Source organism: Medicago sativa, chromosome 2, assembly GCF_051527215.1.
Source record: "Medicago sativa cultivar Bolivia chromosome 2, Bolivia_mono, whole genome shotgun sequence".
Classification (NCBI taxonomy): domain Eukaryota; kingdom Viridiplantae; phylum Streptophyta; class Magnoliopsida; order Fabales; family Fabaceae; genus Medicago; species Medicago sativa.
Window position 1 is genome coordinate 56,454,717 of NC_140750.1, and position 19,698 is coordinate 56,474,414.

The following is a 19,698-nucleotide window of genomic DNA, read 5'->3' on the forward strand; positions in this document are numbered from 1 at the left end:
GGACAAATGATCATGGAAATGTCTATTAATGGCATAAGTCAGGTATGAGCTATATATCAGAGATTAAGTGTTATAGAACGTCAAGTACGACAGAAGATGTTTTTATGAAATATCAGTCAAGCATGGGCTTATGTGTCAGTGTCAGGTAAACACGACTAAGGCGAAGGGCAAAGTGGTAAAATGTCGCAAGTGACTATATAAGGCCACAAGGGCCATTTTTCTTCATTTCCCACTTCACTTTCTCTCTCTAGGTTTTTGGGAAAATATTTCTCTCCTCCTTCTCTCTAGAATTTCGCCTCCCTCTCCTCTCCAAGACATCCAATCTTCCTTCAATTCATGATCAAGTATGGTTTGGATAGCTTAGCAACCAAGAAACAAGTGAAGGAAGAGATTGAAGCAAGGTTTGGAGGAAAGGGCTATAGATCAAGCATGAAGCAAAGCTAGGGTTGATGCTTGGAAATTGCAAGGATCATGTTAGGTGAGTTCCATAGATAGATTACCACCCTTTGGGTTGTGCAATTCCATGTTTAAAGGATTGATTCATGTTTATGAGGGGATTAAAACCCTAATACTCTTTTGATAAATTCTTGTTGATTAGATGTTAAATTGCCATGAAATATGTTTATAAATGTATATATATGTTGCTGGATGATTATGGTGCATTGCAGGATCAATCTGAACAAGTTTTGGGTCAAAACTGGAAATTTGGTACCACAGACCCGAAAAACTACGCTATTAGCGAAATCTACGCTAATAGCGAAATTCTCCAGGCAGGCCACGCCCCAGGTGCGCTAATAGCGCAGGCCTCTGACCTTGCCAATATGATTTTGGCCTGTTGGCCCATTTTAGGGTCGGTGGTGCATTCCGAAGCCTTTCCTTCGATGTTTTACAACTTTATAACCCCAAAACAACATCTAGGCAATGCACATAACATCAAACGATTCTAGAAATGAAAATCATGGCAATCTTAACATGAATGGCAAGAGTGATTCAAGAGAGTTTAGCCGAGTTACTCGGGTAGCAAAGAACTAGGCATGGGATGAAAATAGAGCCTTGACATAGCTTGTCAAGAACTAGAATAGTTAGTAAAGAATAGAATGCTAGGCATGAGTGGTATGCTTGACTAGAGGCGAAGAGATATAGAGTATTCTCTTCGTATAGAAACTAGAGAGCCATACGAGTATGGCAAGACGTGAATTGATTAGACATCTCTTCACATAGTAAGTTAAACAAGCATATAGTTTACCTCTAGTTGGATCGTATAGGCATCCGAGGTAAAAGAGATAGCTAGCATAGATTTAATACTCATGCATATATAGACCAAGACTTTAAAGTTAAGGTGCCATTGTCTCTCGTGTCCACACTAGGTTGGCTCAAGAGGTTTCCATTAGGTGAAACGGGGTTAGCCGTAAGGAACCCGCATGTCACTTAGTAAGTAAGATGTAGTGGTCGTGTCTCTTGTGTCCACACTAGGTTGGTTCAAGAGGTTTCCATTAGGTGAAATGGGGTTAGCCGTAAGGATCCCGCACGTCACTGCAGGAGTGCCGTTGGTTATACCTTAGATAGGTTTCCATCGGATAGATATGGATTGCGCTCGGGGTTACTCCACTCGGGGCTTTCCGTAAAATGGACTCAGATAATAATTGTTTGTTAAACGCTAACTTTATGAATGAACTTGACTATGCATATTTATTAGATATATTATGTTATGTCATAGAGCCTTGACGTAGATCGTCAAGAAATAGTAGAGCCTTGACGTAGATCGTCAAGAATAGTAGAACATAGACGTAGATCGTCAAAACTAGTATGATAGCAAGATAAGATACGTTGTTAGAAACATCGTATTTTGCATTAGAGCAAATAGAGAAAGATATGACGATGACGATCTTAGGTTTCCCCTAATGGTCCGGTTTAGAACCGTGTCATGATTATGTTAGAATTAGGCCTCGATACGTTGAGCGTATTCTTGGCATTGCGGTTTTAGATTCCCCTTGACCGCCATGACACGTATAGGAAGTGAAGCCTATAACAGTGAGATAAGACTATGACGGCCCTTGTATGCACGACCGTCTAAGTATGCAAGTCCCCACACACGTATAATCAACCGGAAGGTTGTATTTTAGACACGTGGTGACCGTAGGTTTCCCCTGAGGTTGCCTATAGCCTAGGATTTAGGGGAACTCACTGAGACATTATGTCTCATCCCAATCCTTATTTGTTTCAGATAAACAGGTTGGATTAGCAAGCTAGTAGCCGAATGGATGATGCGACAAGTGTTCGTTCGTACCGCTGCAGGATGAGATGGATATGCAAGGACGCATTCTTTATACTTTAGAAAAGTTGAGTTGTATTATTATGTACGAACGCATTTGGTTGTATACATATATATTCATTCGTAGTTGGTTTGTTGTAAATTTTAATGTATCCAGTACTAATCTAACGCACATGCTAGACTTTCTATATACGTCTAGTATGGGTGTTACATTTGGTATCAGAGCAGGTCGATTCAGATCGTGCCTTGGGTCATTAAGTTACAACAAAGGTAGTGGGACCATTGGGTTCTGGGTAGATGTTCTAGTTGTTGTTGTTAGTTGAGCCTGATCAACTCAATTTAGCATTCAACGATTAGAATGGATGCCTGAGAGCTGAATAGGACCCTGGAGGAACGAAGTATGTGATGAAGATTCACCAGAAGTGTGAACTCAGAAGTAAGAACTCAGAATGAGTATTAGTAAGAAGTTGATCATGCCAGTAGGTGGCCGGTAAACTAAGCAAGTAGAAGTATGAATCCTCCGGGAATGTAAGGCAATGTTGAGAAGGGACGTTTAGACAGTGTTGAGTAAGTTGTTGATGATACTTCGTATACCCATAAGAGAAGGATATGAAAATATCTTAGCAGAACCTGAAGCTTCAGTAAGGGTCGTAGTTAGAACGGAAATTGTATTCCAGAAGGTAAGCGCAAGGCTACAAGATAGAGAGCAGTCGACGTAGGTTGACGGGATTAGTAGACTCTCAGGAATAGCGTTATGTTATTGAGATTATGGACTTGAATGTTCAAAGTGAACAAGGTTCTAATGTTCGGGAAGCTACGTTAATTGGTAACGCAGAGAAGTAAGCTACTCGTAGTAGAAAAAGATTCAGTGAAAATTTTACGTTATCAGGAATGAAGCATTAGTTTATAAAGTGCCAAAAATTGTATCGAATTAGGTTGATGCTTGCCATGCATATATAGTAGGATATTTTAGATATTGGGAATGATCGATGTGCATTGATTTACTTGAGAAATAAAAAAAAAATATGCAAAGTATGTTTTGAAAAAAAAATGAGCTGAAGAAACTCATCAATAGCGAACCCGGAGCGAAATTTTTCAGTTCGTCTCTAGGAAATGCAGTGACTATTGGAGAGTTGTCTTCACCATCTTTATGCAATGAGAAATTGTTTTTTTATATCGAGTGACGAATGCATATCACCCCCTAAAGTTTTCAAAAGGGAAAAAGGCATGGGCAACCATCAACGAAAATCGATTCGGTTTAACGCGACTTTGGAAGTTAATGTGACAAGAGTTAAGAATGAGTTTAGACCAAAAGTTTAGAGGCACCAGTATCTAGAATGGAAGTCACAGATGTGAAGGCATGAAGAAAGAGTTAAAGTGGTGAGGAGTTTTATGAAATCGCAAGGTTCTTGAATTTTGCGGAGTTATGAGTATCCCTCAAATCTATGTTTTGCTTGATGAACTTGCGAAGGCTCGTTAGGATGCTAAATCGTAAAGTTACATGATTTTAGAAAGATATACACATAAGGGTGATTGAAGTTGACATTTTTTGAAATACAAATGAATTTTTGTAGGTACCGGTTTGTTACGACTCGTGTAGTATGGGCTACCCCCACTAGGACTAAGATTTGATGACACATACGTGTTATCAACTCGTCCTGAGATTTTAGAGTAACGACTGGGACCTAGATTCAGTATATGTTTTATATAGTTGAAAATCATCAACGTCAATGACCCGTGTGCTAATTTACAAAATTTTCTTAGAAAGAAAAATTAACGAGCAAGCACAGGAAGGATTAAGCAAAACATAATATGCGAGATACGAAGCTACAATGTTAGATGCATAAGAAAGTATGTCCGAGTGCAAGATGAGTCTACCATGGGAGGTTGTAAGAGCGTTTCATAGAACAGTAGTTATGTAATTGCAAAGATGTGCTCCTTGAGTTAAGTTGCTCAGGAATAAGAATAAGTATGACATTGATATGTCCAGAGGTAAGTTTCCTTGAGATTCAATCTTACCAGCAAAGAGTAGAACGAGGTTGCAGAGTAGCATGCAACATAGAAGTATCGAGCAGAGTTCAAGCAGATATTGAGGTGATAATAGAAAAAGAATAAAATTTCCCTCGTCTCAACGGATCAGAGTATTGGTTGAGGCCAACCGGTGGAAATCAGAGTAGCGCAACGGAAGTTAATTACTTAAGTTGCGAACAGTAGCCATGGAACATGGAAAATTGGTAGTATGAAACTTCGTGAAGAAGTTCAGGATAGCAATGCAGCTTTAGTGAGAAGTATTATGTGGAAAGCGAGGAGTTCTCGTTATGTAAGTAAGTATAGATGCTTACGCAGCCAGTATTGATTAAAGTGAAAGTTTAAAGAAAGCATCTTCACTCAAGTAAGATGAGAAAGACTAGAGTTACACAGACGAATTAATCGGGTTGCCAATTTGGTGATGCCGAATGCGTAGAAGAGCTGTTGGCTAGTCAGAAAGAGTATGTGCTATGTTAATGGAGTACGATTTATGGGTTATGCCTGACGAAGTACATACCCTCTTACACCATATTTGTTAAATGATAACGATACTTTCTAGAATGGTGTCAAGCCGCGATTTTATAACTTTTAAAGATAAGATTTGGTATTGAGGAACTTGGGAACGATGTTTATTTTAAAAACATGAAATTTCACATTGTTAAAACTGATGAGATACGTCGTAAGCGAGTAAGCTCACTTAAGACGTACAGACTTCAGGACCAGCTTGTTAGAGACAAGTGTGAAGGAGAGTCGTAAAACCTTTTTCAGATATAGAGACTCGTCCTGTGGTTCTACAGTACTAGTATAGACTCAGTTTTAAAAATGATATTTTTCTAGTCATGTATTTATTCGTTCCAAGAACCTATGTACCAAAGTTTAGAAACTCTTAGAAACAAAAGCTAGAATGAGTATCGTTATTAACTAACAAGCAATGGCGCCAGAAAGTATGCCAATACTAGAAGATAAAGTTTTTATGAATGAATGACAAGGCCCATGTGATACTAATGCCATAAGGGATGCACGGATTTATGCTATGAGCGTTCAATGCAAGTGCAAATGGACTTAGTAGAAAGTTTCAAGAGCTTGTGAATCGTCAGACAGGTTAATCGATTGTCAGATGAATAAGTGTAGTTGATTTTACTTCTTCATGCTAAGCTAGAACAAGTCACCCATGAATTGCAGTACAGGGATATTATGAAAGGATAGACAGGTTTCATAAGATTATGATTAGAGATGAGTAGAATCATCAAGATAAGTAGCATCAGTAAGAAGCATAAATCGCAATGTGCGGTAAAACAGATTATGTATGCATGAAAAGATGTATACATGGAAGATGTGTTAGATACACGTAAGCACTGCAGGGCAAACCTGGATATCAGTAGAACTCCAGTTTAAAGGCAAATCCTGAGAAATTCAGATAGAGAAAAGTTACGTAGATGCAGAGTTCATGCTAAGCAGAGAAGGAATAGATCCGAGACAAGCAATCCTCTTATAACAAAAGTTAGTTTTAATCACTATGTTCTCAGACAGTTCTGTGATTTTGATAAAGATAGTAAGATTGAAGAGACCATATTCAATCATATGCAGAATAAGAAAGAGGATAAATTGCATGCTTTATTAAGAAAAGTATTCTTCAACCTTCCTAGAGTGGTTTTGATCAGATATTGTACAGCAGAAACCAAAGGAGACAGATTTTAGTTGCGATGATTGTAGATGATTTCTAAATTTCGAGGACGAAATTTTTTTAAGGGGGGTAGAGTGTAATATCCCGCTTAACAGTAACAGAATATTACCCATTAGACGCGTCAGAGGACAAATGATCATGGAAATGTCTATTAATGGCATAAGTCAGGTATGAGCTATATATCAGAGATTAAGTGTTATAGAACGTCAAGTACGACAGAAGATGTTTTTATGAAATATCAGTCAAGCATGGGCTTATGTGTCAGTGTCAGGTAAACACGACTAAGGCGAAGGGCAAAGTGGTAAAATGTCGCAAGTGACTATATAAGGCCACAAGGGCCATTTTTCTTCATTTCCCACTTCACTTTCTCTCTCTAGGTTTTTGGGAAAATATTTCTCTCCTCCTTCTCTCTAGAATTTCGCCTCCCTCTCCTCTCCAAGACATCCAATCTTCCTTCAATTCATGATCAAGTATGGTTTGGATAGCTTAGCAACCAAGAAACAAGTGGAGGAAGAGATTGAAGCAAGGTTTGGAGGAAAGGGCTATAGATCAAGCATGAAGCAAAGCTAGGGTTGATGCTTGGAAATTGCAAGGATCATGTTAGGTGAGTTCCATAGATAGATTACCACCCTTTGGGTTGTGCAATTCCATGTTTAAAGGATTGATTCATGTTTATGAGGGGATTAGAACCCTAATACTCTTTTGATAAATTCTTGTTGATTAGATGTTAAATTGCCATGAAATATGTTTATAAATGTATATATATGTTGCTGGATGATTATGGTGCATTGCAGGATCAATCTGAACAAGTTTTGGGTCAAAACTGGAAATTTGGTACCACAGACCCGAAGAACTACGCTATTAGCGAAATCTACGCTAATAGCGAAATTCTCCAGGCAGGCCACGCCCCAGGTGCGCTAATAGCGCAGGCCTCTGACCTTGCCAATATGATTTTGGCCTGTTGGCCCATTTTAGGGTCGGTGGTGCATTCCGAAGCCTTTCCTTCGATGTTTTACAACTTTATAACCCCAAAACAACATCTAGGCAATGCACATAACATCAAACGATTCTAGAAATGAAAATCATGGCAATCTTAACATGAATGGCAAGAGTGATTCAAGAGAGTTTAGCCGAGTTACTCGGGTAGCAAAGAACTAGGCATGGGATGAAAATAGAGCCTTGACATAGCTTGTCAAGAACTAGAATAGTTAGTAAAGAATAGAATGCTAGGCATGAGTGGTATGCTTGACTAGAGGCGAAGAGATATAGAGTATTCTCTTCGTATAGAAACTAGAGAGCCATACGAGTATGGCAAGACGTGAATTGATTAGACATCTCTTCACATAGTAAGTTAAACAAGCATATAGTTTACCTCTAGTTGGATCGTATAGGCATCCGAGGTAAAAGAGATAGCTAGCATAGATTTAATACTCATGCATATATAGACCAAGACTTTAAAGTTAAGGTGCCATTGTCTCTCGTGTCCACACTAGGTTGGCTCAAGAGGTTTCCATTAGGTGAAACGGGGTTAGCCGTAAGGAACCCGCATGTCACTTAGTAAGTAAGATGTAGTGGTCGTGTCTCTTGTGTCCACACTAGGTTGGTTCAAGAGGTTTCCATTAGGTGAAATGGGGTTAGCCGTAAGGATCCCGCACGTCACTGCAGGAGTGCCGTTGGTTATACCTTAGATAGGTTTCCATCGGATAGATATGGATTGCGCTCGGGGTTACTCCACTCGGGGCTTTCCGTAAAATGAACTCAGATAATAATTGTTTGTTAAACGCTAACTTTATGAATGAACTTGACTATGCATATTTATTAGATATATTATGTTATGTCATAGAGCCTTGACGTAGATCGTCAAGAAATAGTAGAGCCTTGACGTAGATCGTCAAGAATAGTAGAACATAGACGTAGATCGTCAAAACTAGTATGATAGCAAGATAAGATACGTTGTTAGAAACATCGTATTTTGCATTAGAGCAAATAGAGAAAGATATGACGATGACGATCTTAGGTTTCCCCTAATGGTCCGGTTTAGAACCGTGTCATGATTATGTTAGAATTAGGCCTCGATACGTTGAGCGTATTCTTGGCATTGCGGTTTTAGATTCCCCTTGACCGCCATGACACGTATAGGAAGTGAAGCCTATAACAGTGAGATAAGACTATGACGGCCCTTGTATGCACGACCGTCTAAGTATGCAAGTCCCCACACACGTATAATCAACCGGAAGGTTGTATTTTAGACACGTGGTGACCGTAGGTTTCCCCTGAGGTTGCTTATAGCCTAGGATTTAGGGGAACTCACTGAGACATTATGTCTCATCCCAATCCTTATTTGTTTCAGATAAACAGGTTGGATTAGCAAGCTAGTAGCCGAATGGATGATGCGACAAGTGTTCGTTCGTACCGCTGCAGGATGAGATGGATATGCAAGGACGCATTCTTTATACTTTAGAAAAGTTGAGTTGTATTATTATGTACGAACGCATTTGGTTGTATACATATATATTCATTCGTAGTTGGTTTGTTGTAAATTTTAATGTATCCAGTACTAATCTAACGCACATGCTAGACTTTCTAGATACGTCTAGTATGGGTGTTACATTAACTCTGTTGGTAGAGGTATTGCATAATATATGCAATGTTTGGGGTTTAAATCCCGACCATCACAAAAAAATTAGGGAGTTAAGAACGATATAAATAGTTTATGTGATTTTAATTCAACTAACTGATAAAGATATTGACATTGTATAATATATGTATGAGTCTTAGTTCGAATTTAGAGAGTTCGTACATCTCATTTATCCACCTTAAAAGGTAAATTTTTGTAACCAAACTATTTAAAAAAAAGATACAAATAAAATATCATTAATTTTTTTTATTTACTTTTGACAAAAGTCGTTAAATTTTAAATTGGTGTTACTTTTTGAATTGGGGATAAATGTTGTGTGTTGTGTGATTTGTAAGAACAAATACTACAACATTGCGTATAAAAATAAAGGAAATGCTAACGAGTGCCCTACTAACATTACATAATAAGTTTTTATGAAAAGTTTTACATTTAATGTATCCAAAATTGAAGTATTAGAATTTTTAAATGACTAGTTTATTAATTCAAAATTCTTTTCTTCAAAAAAAAAATTAATTCAGAATTCTTAAAGAATGTCTTTAGGACATTCGTTAACAAAACTAAAAAATAAATAGTCGTAAGTCTTCCATTAATTAAGTTTATGTCCTCCTATTTCTTTTCCCTTTTTCAATAAATTTCCTTTTTTTTTTTTTTTTACAAATTTCCTAAATTTATATTTTTAAAATGATTATAATTAACTTTTATTAAAAAATAATATTTATTTGAATTTGTTTGTTATAAAAGTTTTAGAGGAGTGATATTTGTACAACCCAAATTAGACAACTTTGATGACAACCAATTTTCTCCTCTTGTGATTGGACAAAAACAATGGAGAGAGAAAGAAGAAGAGAGAGAATAAAAAACACATGTGAGTATGAGAGAGAGGGTTGTTTAAAGAGTTGTCAAAAAGTAGTTGTACAAATATCATTTCTCAAGTTTTAAGCATTGTTGAGTCGGTTTAGACTTTAGTTAGACCTAGTGTAACACACTCCACACACCGCCTTACTAGTCTTTCATATTATCTATCGCTCACTTCATTCATCTTCACACTCCGAAAAACCCAAAACCCTCGACAAATTTATTTCTCTTTTTCTTTTCCTTCCCTCTCGAGTCGAGATATCAAACAAACCACTTTAATTTCATCGTCATACACTCAAATCTAATCTAAGGTATTAATTCTATTCTATTCTATTATTTCATTCCTCATTATAAGATTCATATTTGGGTTTCGTTTCTTAACCTAATTCTCTCTCTCTCTCTGCAAATTAGGGTTTCCATCAATGGCGCATCTCGGTGGTGGCGCTGAAGCTCACGCACGTTTCAAGCAATACGAATACCGTGCAAATTCCAGTCTAGTTCTCACTACCGATTCACGTCCCCGCGACACTCACGAACCCACCGGCGAACCCGAATCTCTCTGGGGAAGAATCGATCCTAAAAACTTCGGTGACCGTGTTTCACATGACCGGCCTCCGGAGTTAACCGAAAAACTCAACGCCTCAAAGAAAAAGAAAAAAGACCGAGAAAAGGATCGGGATCCGTTGGATTCTGGTTCCGGTCAGAGGCGGAGTAAGAGAAGGAGGATGATGGAGGAGAGTGTGCTTACTGCTACTGATGACGGTGTTTATCAGCCTAAGACGAAGGAGACACGGGCGGCTTATGAAGCGATGTTGAGTGTGATTCAACAGCAGCTTGGTGGTCAGCCGTTGAGTATAGTGAGTGGTGCAGCGGATGAGATTTTGGCTGTTTTGAAGAATGATACATTGAAGAATGTTGATAAGAAGAAGGATATTGAGAAGTTGTTGAACACGATACCGAATCAGGTTTTTGATCAGCTTGTGAGTATTGGGAAGTTGATAACTGATTTTCAGGAGGTTGGGGAAGTTGGTGGTGGTGGTGGTGAGGTGGATGGTGGGTTGGATGATGATGTTGGTGTGGCGGTTGAGTTTGAGGAGAATGAAGATGATGAGGATGAGGAGAGTGATCTTGATGTGGTGCAGGAGGATGAAGAGGATGAGGATGATGTTGTTGAAGGGAATGGGTCTGGTGGAATGCAGATGGGTGGGATTGATGATGAGGATATGGAGGATGCGAATGAAGGTATGAATTTGAATGTGCAGGATATTGATGCTTATTGGTTGCAGAGGAAGATTTCACATGCTTATGAACAGCAGATTGATCCGGATCAATGTCAGAAGCTTGCCGGGGAAGTGTTGAAGATTTTGGCGGATCCGGATGATAGGGAGGTGGAGAATAAGTTGCTGTTTCATCTGGAGTATGATAAGTTTAGTCTTATTAAGTTTTTGTTGCGAAATAGGCTGAAAATTTTGTGGTGTACTCGTTTGGCGAGGGCGCAAGATCAGGAAGAGAGGGAGACGATTGAGGAAGAGATGAAGGAGTCTGATTTGTTGCAGCCGATTTTGGAGCAGTTGCATGCTACTAGGGCGTCTGCTAAGGAGAGACAGAAGAACTTGGAGAAGAGTATAAGAGAAGAGGCTAGAAGGTTGAAAGATGATACTGTTGGAGATGGGGATAAGGAGAGAGATAGGGATAGAGATAGGATCAGGAGGGGTGCTGGTGATAGAGATGGGGAGAGTGGCTGGTTGAAGGGTCAGCGTCAGATGCTTGATTTAGATAACCTCGCTTTTGAACAAGGTGGGTTATTTATGGCAAAGAAAAAATGTGACCTTCCTGATGGGTCTTATAGGCATCTCGAAAAAGGTTATGAAGAGATTCATGTTCCAGCATTGAAGGCTAAACCCCTTGATCCTAATGAGAAGCTTTTGAAGATTTCTGCCATGCCTGATTGGGCACAACCGGCTTTCAAAGGAATGACACAGTTGAATAGAGTTCAGAGCAAAGTATATGAAACTGCTCTCTTTAAACCTGATAATTTGTTGCTTTGTGCCCCTACCGGTGCTGGAAAAACCAATGTTGCTGTTCTTACTATCCTTCAACAGATTGCGCGGCATAGGAATCCCGATGATGGTTCTATTGACCACAGTGCATATAAAATTGTATATGTTGCACCAATGAAAGCTCTTGTGGCGGAGGTTGTTGGGAATTTGTCTAATCGGTTGCAGGACTATAATGTTACGGTTAGGGAGCTTAGTGGAGACCAGTCACTAACCAGGCAGCAGATCGAAGAGACTCAAATTATTGTGACAACTCCTGAGAAGTGGGATATTATCACCCGAAAGTCGGGAGATCGAACTTATACACAGCTTGTGAAGCTTGTCATCATTGATGAAATTCATCTCCTTCATGATAACCGAGGGCCTGTTCTTGAAAGTATTGTTGCTAGAACAGTTAGGCAGATTGAAACATCTAAGGATTATATTCGTTTGGTGGGATTGTCGGCTACTCTCCCTAATTATGAAGATGTGGCACTGTTCTTGCGTGTTGATCTGAACAAGGGTTTATTTTATTTTGATAACAGTTATAGACCTGTGCCTCTTTCTCAGCAGTATATTGGAATCACAGTGAAGAAGCCGCTTCAGAGGTTCCAGTTGATGAACGATATCTGTTACAAAAAGGTTCGGGATGTAGCTGGTAAGCATCAGGTTCTTATCTTTGTACATTCAAGGAAAGAGACTGCTAAAACTGCTAGAGCCATCAGAGATGCTGCACTCGCAAATGATACTCTTGGTAGGTTCCTTAAAGAAGATAGTGCAAGCCGTGAGATTCTTCATACTCATACTGATCTTGTGAAGAGTAGTGACCTTAAAGATCTTCTGCCGTACGGTTTTGCTATTCATCATGCTGGTATGACGAGGACAGATCGCCAACTTGTTGAGGATCTGTTTGCTGATGGACATGCCCAAGTTTTGGTATCCACTGCCACCCTTGCATGGGGTGTGAATCTTCCAGCTCACACTGTTATAATTAAAGGGACACAGATTTATAATCCTGAAAAGGGGGCCTGGACTGAACTGAGTCCACTCGACGTTATGCAGATGTTGGGTCGTGCCGGAAGGCCTCAATATGACTCTTATGGTGAGGGAATTATTCTTACTGGCCACAGTGAGTTGCAATATTACCTCTCTCTAATGAACCAACAACTTCCTATTGAGAGCCAGTTTATTTCCAAGCTGGCTGATCAGCTGAATGCAGAGATTGTTCTCGGTACAGTTCAGAATGCAAAGGAAGCCTGTCATTGGATTGGATACACGTACCTGTATGTTCGCATGTTGAGGAATCCGTCTCTTTATGGGTTAGCACCAGATGTCCTATCCAGAGATATAACATTGGAGGAAAGGCGGGCTGATTTGGTAAGCATCTCAGTGCTTTAATTTATCATTCAGTTTTTATTATCTGATTCCTGTGTCATTATTTGGTTTTTTTTTACGAGTTTCCTTTACGTCAGTGATTGTTGTTGTCCTTACTTTGGTTTATGTAGAGTTGCATGTGAAGGGAACCAATTCTTCATTGCTTTGAGAATTACCTGCTTTAGTTTTGGTTTATTTACTAGGGGTTCCTGTTTGGTATCATATGATTTACGTAGAATTGCATGACAACGGAATCAAATCTTCTTGGACTTTGGTAAGGCATAGGCCCTTTAACTTTTTTTGAAGTTTGCTTTTTCTCCTTTAAATATTTAAGACAGGCTTTTTAACTTTTTTTGATCTTCTCCTCTGAAGTCTGAACTAAACCAATTCCCGTGTCTTTTTTTGGTGTTTTGATTTATGAATGTCTCGTGAGATTTGAGTGTTATATATTTAATTAAGTTTTTTTTGTTGAGAAATTTATAAATTTGTTTATACTTTATAGTATTATTCATGTAATTTGTCCAAAAAATAATCAAATATCGGTGACCACTTTTTGTCATACCGCTATACGCTATCCCGCCGCTACACACTATCCGAGATTGACTACCATGGTATTAACTTCTATTGAAGTTTGATTTTTGTCCTCTGAACTTTTATTTTTGCACAAGCAACATTTCTCTGAACTAAACCAATTCCTGTATCATTGTTTTTTTTTTTTCCCTTGATTGCCATTCCTTTCTGTTGGTGATTGTTGTTACCATTGGTTTGATTTGTGTATAGTGCATGAGAAGGGAACCAGATCTTTATGTCTTTGAGAATTACCCACTTTTTTTGGTTTATTTACTAGGTTCCTTTTTTGTAGTGTCTGTTCTTGTCATTGGTATAATTACTTACTGGACACAATAACCTCTGAGATAGGACCTCCTTGACCTCCAATTACGTGGAGCTCGCCAATGATGAAAAGACTATGTTCCTTTTCTTTAGTCTGTTCTTGTCATCATTAGTAGTATAATTACTAGGTTCCGTTTTGGTAGTGTCTGTTCTTGTATTGGTATAGTTTATAGAATTGCTTGAAAAGGGAACCAAATCTTTGTGGACTCTAGTAAGACACAGGCACTTTATCTTTTTTTGATGTTTGATTTTTCTCCTTTGAATATCTTTTAGATGAATGTCATATGATATTCGATGCACATCTTTATTCTTTGCATTCAACTGTTTGGCTGAAGGTCTAAAGAAAGGGGCAATGATTACAATGAGAGAGGCCTTTAGTGGGAAATACCCTTTTCACCGGAAAAATCACAACCCTAATTTCAATATTCTCAAAAAAAAAAAAAAATACTAAGGTCAGAAGTTGAAGGTGCCGCCTCTGTACCCTTTTCAACAAAAGGGTTTTGGTTTGGTATCTCAGTTTCTGTCTTCTTCTTTTCCTCTTTCTCTTTCTCTTACAGTCCCTTCAAATTGGATTGGGGTTTTTTCCCACTGTGATAGATCTATCAAAATTTACACTTGATATGAGCCCCTCAACCTTCTCATTTTCCATTCATGATTATTTTAACTTACTTGTTTTAAAAATTAGTTTTTGTTCAGAGTTGTAGTTTTTGTTTTTTGCACTGATCTTGTTTGGATGGGAAACATTTTTGTTGTCTTTGAGAATTTTCCACTTTTTTTGGTTTATTTACTAGGTTTGCTTTTTGTAGTCTGTTCTTGCATTGGTATAATTACTGGACACACTAACCTCTAAAATAGGACCTCCTTGATCTCCAATTATGTGGAGCTCATCAATGATGAAAATACTAGGTTCCTTTTCTGTAGTGTCTGTTCTTTCATCATTAGTAGTATAATTACTAGGTTCTGTTTTGGTAGTATCTTTTCTTGTATTGGTATAGTTTACGTAGAATTGCATGAAACGGGAACCAAATCTTTGTGGATTCTAGTAAGACACAGGCTCTTTAGCTTTTTTTGTTGTTTGATTTTTCTCCTTTGAATATTTCATTAGATGAATGTCAAATGATATTCGATGCATATCTTTTTTGGATATCTATTGGTTATTCACATTGTCTTGTGTACTATCAATTTATTGTCTAACATTGATCTATTTTAATTTTGCAGATTCATACGGCTGCAACCATCTTAGATAGAAATAATTTGGTGAAGTATGATAGGAAGAGTGGATATTTTCAGGTTACCGACTTGGGTCGTATTGCAAGTTACTATTATATAACCCATGGAACCATATCCACATATAATGAACATTTGAAGCCTACAATGGGAGACATAGAACTTTGTCGATTGTTCTCATTGAGCGAAGAATTCAAGTATGTAACAGTAAGGCAGGATGAGAAGATGGAGCTAGCAAAGCTCTTGGATCGTGTTCCCATCCCCATCAAGGAAAGTTTGGAAGAGCCAAGTGCCAAAATAAATGTTTTACTGCAAGCATACATTTCACAATTAAAGCTTGAAGGGCTCTCAATGACATCTGATATGGTTTTTATAACCCAGGTTTGTTTCTTACCTTTGAGAAGTTATTTGAAGTGGCATTATATTTCTTTTATGTCTCTGTTTCTTTCCTCTGAGAAGTTATTGGAAGTAGTATTATATTTTTTTTTATGACTCTGTTTCTTACCTTTGAGAAGTTATTGGAAATGATATTATATTTTTTTATGACTCTGTTTCTTACCTTTGAGAGTTCATTGAAGTGGTGTTCCTCTTATATTTCTTTTCGCTGATTCATGTATTTTGTTTCTCTCTTTCAGAGTGCTGGACGCCTTCTGCGGGCTCTTTTTGAGATTGTCCTAAAACGTGGCTGGGCACAATTGGCTGAGAAGGCTCTGAACTTATGCAAGATGGTGACCAAGAGGATGTGGAGTGTCCAAACTCCTCTTCGTCAGTTCAATGGAATTCCAAGCGATGTATTAACAAAATTGGAGAAGAAGGATTTGGCTTGGGAAAGGTATTACGACCTATCATCACAAGAGATAGGTGAACTTATCCGTGCTCCGAAGATGGGGAGGACCCTTCATAGATTTATCCATCAATTTCCAAAACTGAACCTTGCAGCACATGTGCAGCCAATTACTCGCACAGTTTTGGGGGTTGAGCTCACAATAACTCCAGATTTTGCATGGGATGACAAAATGCATGGATATGTTGAGCCGTTCTGGGTGATTGTGGAGGATAATGATGGTGAATATATCCTTCATCATGAGTATTTTTTGCTGAAAAAACAGTACATTGAGGAGGACCACACTTTGAATTTCACAGTGCCGATATACGAGCCTCTTCCTCCTCAATACTTCATCCGTGTTGTTTCTGATAAATGGCTTGGATCCCAAACTGTTCTGCCTGTTTCTTTCAGGCATCTAATTTTACCTGAAAAGTATCCTCCGCCTACTGAACTATTGGATCTGCAACCACTTCCAGTTACTGCCTTAAGAAATCCATCATATGAAGCTCTTTATCAGGATTTTAAGCATTTCAACCCAGTACAGACACAAGTCTTCACAGTGCTGTATAATTCTGATGACAATGTCCTAGTTGCCGCTCCAACTGGGAGTGGCAAGACTATATGTGCAGAATTTGCAATTTTGAGGAATCATCAAAAATTGCCGGATAGTGTCATGCGCGTTGTTTATATTGCACCCGTTGAAGCTCTTGCCAAGGAAAGGTATCGTGATTGGGAGAAAAAATTCGGGGGTGGTCTTAAGTTGAAGGTAGTGGAGTTAACTGGAGAAACCGCTACTGATCTGAAACTGCTCGAGAAAGGTCAGGTTATTATTAGTACTCCAGAGAAGTGGGATGCTTTATCCCGCCGCTGGAAACAGAGGAAACATGTTCAACAAGTTAGTCTTTTCATCATTGATGAACTTCACTTAATTGGAGGCCAGGGAGGCCCTGTTTTGGAGGTTATTGTTTCCAGGATGAGGTATATTTCTAGTCAGCTTGAAAATAAGATTCGCATTGTGGCTTTGTCAACTTCACTCGCAAATGCAAAGGATCTTGGAGAATGGATTGGAGCTACCTCTCATGGGCTTTTCAATTTCCCCCCTGGTGTTCGTCCAGTGCCATTGGAAATACATATTCAGGGTGTAGATATTGCCAACTTTGAGGCTAGGATGCAGGCAATGACCAAACCAACTTACACTTCTATTGCTCAACATGCCAAGAACAAGAAACCTGCTATTGTTTTTGTACCTACTAGAAAGCATGTTCGACTGACAGCTGTGGATTTGATTACATACTCAGGTGCAGACAGCGGCGAGAAACCTTTTTTGCTGCGGTCCTTAGAAGAGCTTGAACCTTTTATTAACAAGATTAGTGATGAAATGTTAAAGGTCACTTTACGTGAAGGTGTTGGCTACTTGCACGAGGGCTTGAACAGTCTCGATCATGACATTGTTGCACAATTATTTGAGGCTGGATGGATTCAGGTCTGCGTTTTAAGCAGTTCCATGTGCTGGGGAGTGACATTGTCGGCTCATTTGGTAGTTGTGATGGGCACACAATATTATGATGGGAGAGAGAATGCCCAGACAGATTACCCTGTTACTGATTTGCTGCAAATGATGGGTCATGCCAGCCGTCCTTTAGTAGACAATTCTGGAAAATGTGTCATCTTATGCCATGCACCTCGCAAAGAGTACTACAAGAAGTTTCTGTATGAAGCATTCCCTGTTGAAAGCCATCTCCATCACTTCTTGCATGACAACTTAAATGCTGAAATTGTTGCTGGGATTATTGAAAACAAGCAAGATGCTGTTGATTATCTTACATGGACATTCATGTACAGGAGGCTCACACAGAATCCCAACTATTACAATTTACAAGGAGTTAGTCACAGACATCTTTCTGACCACCTCTCAGAGATGGTGGAAAATACATTGAGCGACTTAGAAGCAAGCAAGTGTGTTTCTATTGAGGATGATATGGACCTTTCTCCTCTTAACCTTGGAATGATAGCTTCATATTATTACATCAGTTACACAACAATCGAAAGGTTTTCATCATCATTGACTTCAAAAACAAAAATGAAGGGTTTGTTGGAGGTTCTGTCATCTGCATCAGAGTATGCTCACCTTCCAATACGACCTGGGGAAGAAGAGGTGGTTCGTAGGTTAATCAACCACCAAAGGTTTTCCTTTGAAAACCCAAAAGTCACGGATCCTCATGTGAAGGCTAATGCCTTGCTGCAGGCCCATTTCTCTAGGCAATCTGTTGGTGGGAATCTATCATTGGACCAGAGGGAGGTACTGCTTTCTGCAAACAGGCTTCTGCAGGCAATGGTTGATGTAATATCGAGCAACGGTTGGCTGAGCATGGCTCTTCTTGCCATGGAGGTAAGCCAAATGGTAACCCAAGGAATGTGGGAGCGAGATTCTATGCTGCTACAGCTTCCACACTTCACAAAGGATTTAGCTAAGAAATGCCAGGAGAACCCAGGGAGGAGTATAGAAACGGTATTTGATTTATTAGAGATGGAAGATGATGAGAGACGGGAATTGTTGAACATGACAGATTCTCAGCTTTTGGATATTGCTCGGTTTTGCAACCGTTTTCCTAATATTGATCTGTCATACGAGATCCTGGACAACGACAATGTGCGAGCTGGGGATGATATAACACTACAGGTCACTCTTGAGCGGGATCTTGAAGGTAAAACAGAAGTAGGACCTGTTGATGCTCCTAGGTATCCGAAAGCCAAGGAAGAAGGGTGGTGGCTTGTTGTTGGTGATACCAAAACCAACATGCTGCTTGCAATTAAAAGGGTGTCGCTGCAGCGGAAGTTGAAAGCCAAACTGGAGTTTGCTGCACCTGCTGATGCTGGAAAGAAATCCTATGTCCTCTACTTCATGTGCGATTCTTACATGGGTTGTGATCAGGAGTATGGTTTCACTCTTGATGTTAAGGAAGCAGATGGCGGTGAAGATGAATGAAAAAGTAATTTTTCTAATTCTTTTATTTCTAATTTTCTTTGGCTAGATCCAACAATACGTTAATGTTTAGTGCTTTTGGTAGCATATTAGTGTGTTCAATTTATCTATCTTTCCGACAGCTACAATGTTTCATTTTAAATTACATTATGCTTGCTGGTTCTGGAGTTGATGAAATTTTTGTCCTTTACAGTTTCATGAAAGCTGCAAATGAGGGGAGGATAATACTTCCATACTGAGTTTTTATTTTGTTCTGGTAAACACTATGCTTATGCTTAACTAAATTAAAAATATACCTGGTTATAACCTAGAGTTTTGAGTGCTAATTACAGGCTTTCCTTAACATTATTGCAGGTAAGGAAGTAATTGCGTCAAGGAGTTTAAGGATGCAACACTGCAAGCAGATTGTGGAAATTTGTAATCTTTGGGTACTAATACATTAGGAAATGAATGAAATGCAATAGTTTGATTATTGGAGCACTGGAGCCTTTATGTTCATTTTATTTAGGATTAATGGTGTCATTGGAGAACTCTATACATGCTTTTATATGGTTGTGGAGACCTGCTGAATTTAGCTAATACCGTAGCTTGTACAGATGTTTGTATTGCAGCTTGGTTATCCGAGTTTATTTCCCCTATTTGATATATGACACTGTTGATTTCAAAGCGATCCATTTTTCTTCGTAATATCTGATTCGTGTTTGGTAAATCATCTCCATGAATTTGTGGAAATTTGAAAATCGGTGGTCATTATGATGATTTTTTTTTTCTCTTCATGTTTATATGAATAACTCAGCATGAGGTGTTGCCGTAGAAATAATTATTTTCACATGTAGATTGAGTTTTTAAGGTTCGATATTTAAATTTTTTCAAGAAAGTTCTTT

General features: G+C 38.8%; 1 protein-coding gene and 2 long non-coding RNA genes across 3 annotated transcripts; all 3 read left to right on the forward strand.

Moving 5' to 3' along the window:
• Positions 1 to 396: 396 nt before the first annotated feature.
• On the forward strand, positions 397 to 2,451 carry LOC146949154 (uncharacterized). Its single transcript, XR_015027157.1, has 2 exons — positions 397 to 478; positions 2,225 to 2,451. It is a non-coding gene; the product is annotated as an uncharacterized LOC146949154 (long non-coding RNA).
• Positions 2,452 to 6,471: 4,020 nt separating this feature from the next.
• On the forward strand, positions 6,472 to 8,508 carry LOC146949155 (uncharacterized). The gene is made up of 2 exons (XR_015027158.1): positions 6,472 to 6,588; positions 8,335 to 8,508. It is a non-coding gene; the product is annotated as an uncharacterized LOC146949155 (long non-coding RNA).
• Positions 8,509 to 9,665: 1,157 nt separating this feature from the next.
• On the forward strand, positions 9,666 to 19,480 carry LOC146949156 (DExH-box ATP-dependent RNA helicase DExH12-like). The gene is made up of 6 exons (XM_085745227.1): positions 9,666 to 9,788; positions 9,889 to 12,890; positions 14,997 to 15,386; positions 15,641 to 18,821; positions 19,008 to 19,070; positions 19,169 to 19,480. Exons 2-4 carry the CDS (start codon positions 9,900 to 9,902, stop codon positions 18,815 to 18,817), a joined length of 6,558 nt encoding a protein of 2,185 aa, XP_085601353.1. The 5' UTR covers positions 9,666 to 9,788; positions 9,889 to 9,899; the 3' UTR covers positions 18,818 to 18,821; positions 19,008 to 19,070; positions 19,169 to 19,480.
• The last annotated feature ends 218 nt before the right edge of the window (positions 19,481 to 19,698 follow it).

Excerpts from the sequence above, each read along its gene's own strand:
- LOC146949156 (XM_085745227.1), top strand. The coding sequence starts at position 9,900 with ATGGCGCATCTCGGTGGTGGCGCTGAAGCTCACGCACGTTTCAAGCAA. Across the intron at positions 12,891-14,996 it reads AGGAAAGGCGGGCTGATTTG|ATTCATACGGCTGCAACCAT; the intron begins GTAAGCATCTCA and ends TTAATTTTGCAG. Across the intron at positions 15,387-15,640 it reads ATATGGTTTTTATAACCCAG|AGTGCTGGACGCCTTCTGCG; the intron begins GTTTGTTTCTTA and ends TCTCTCTTTCAG.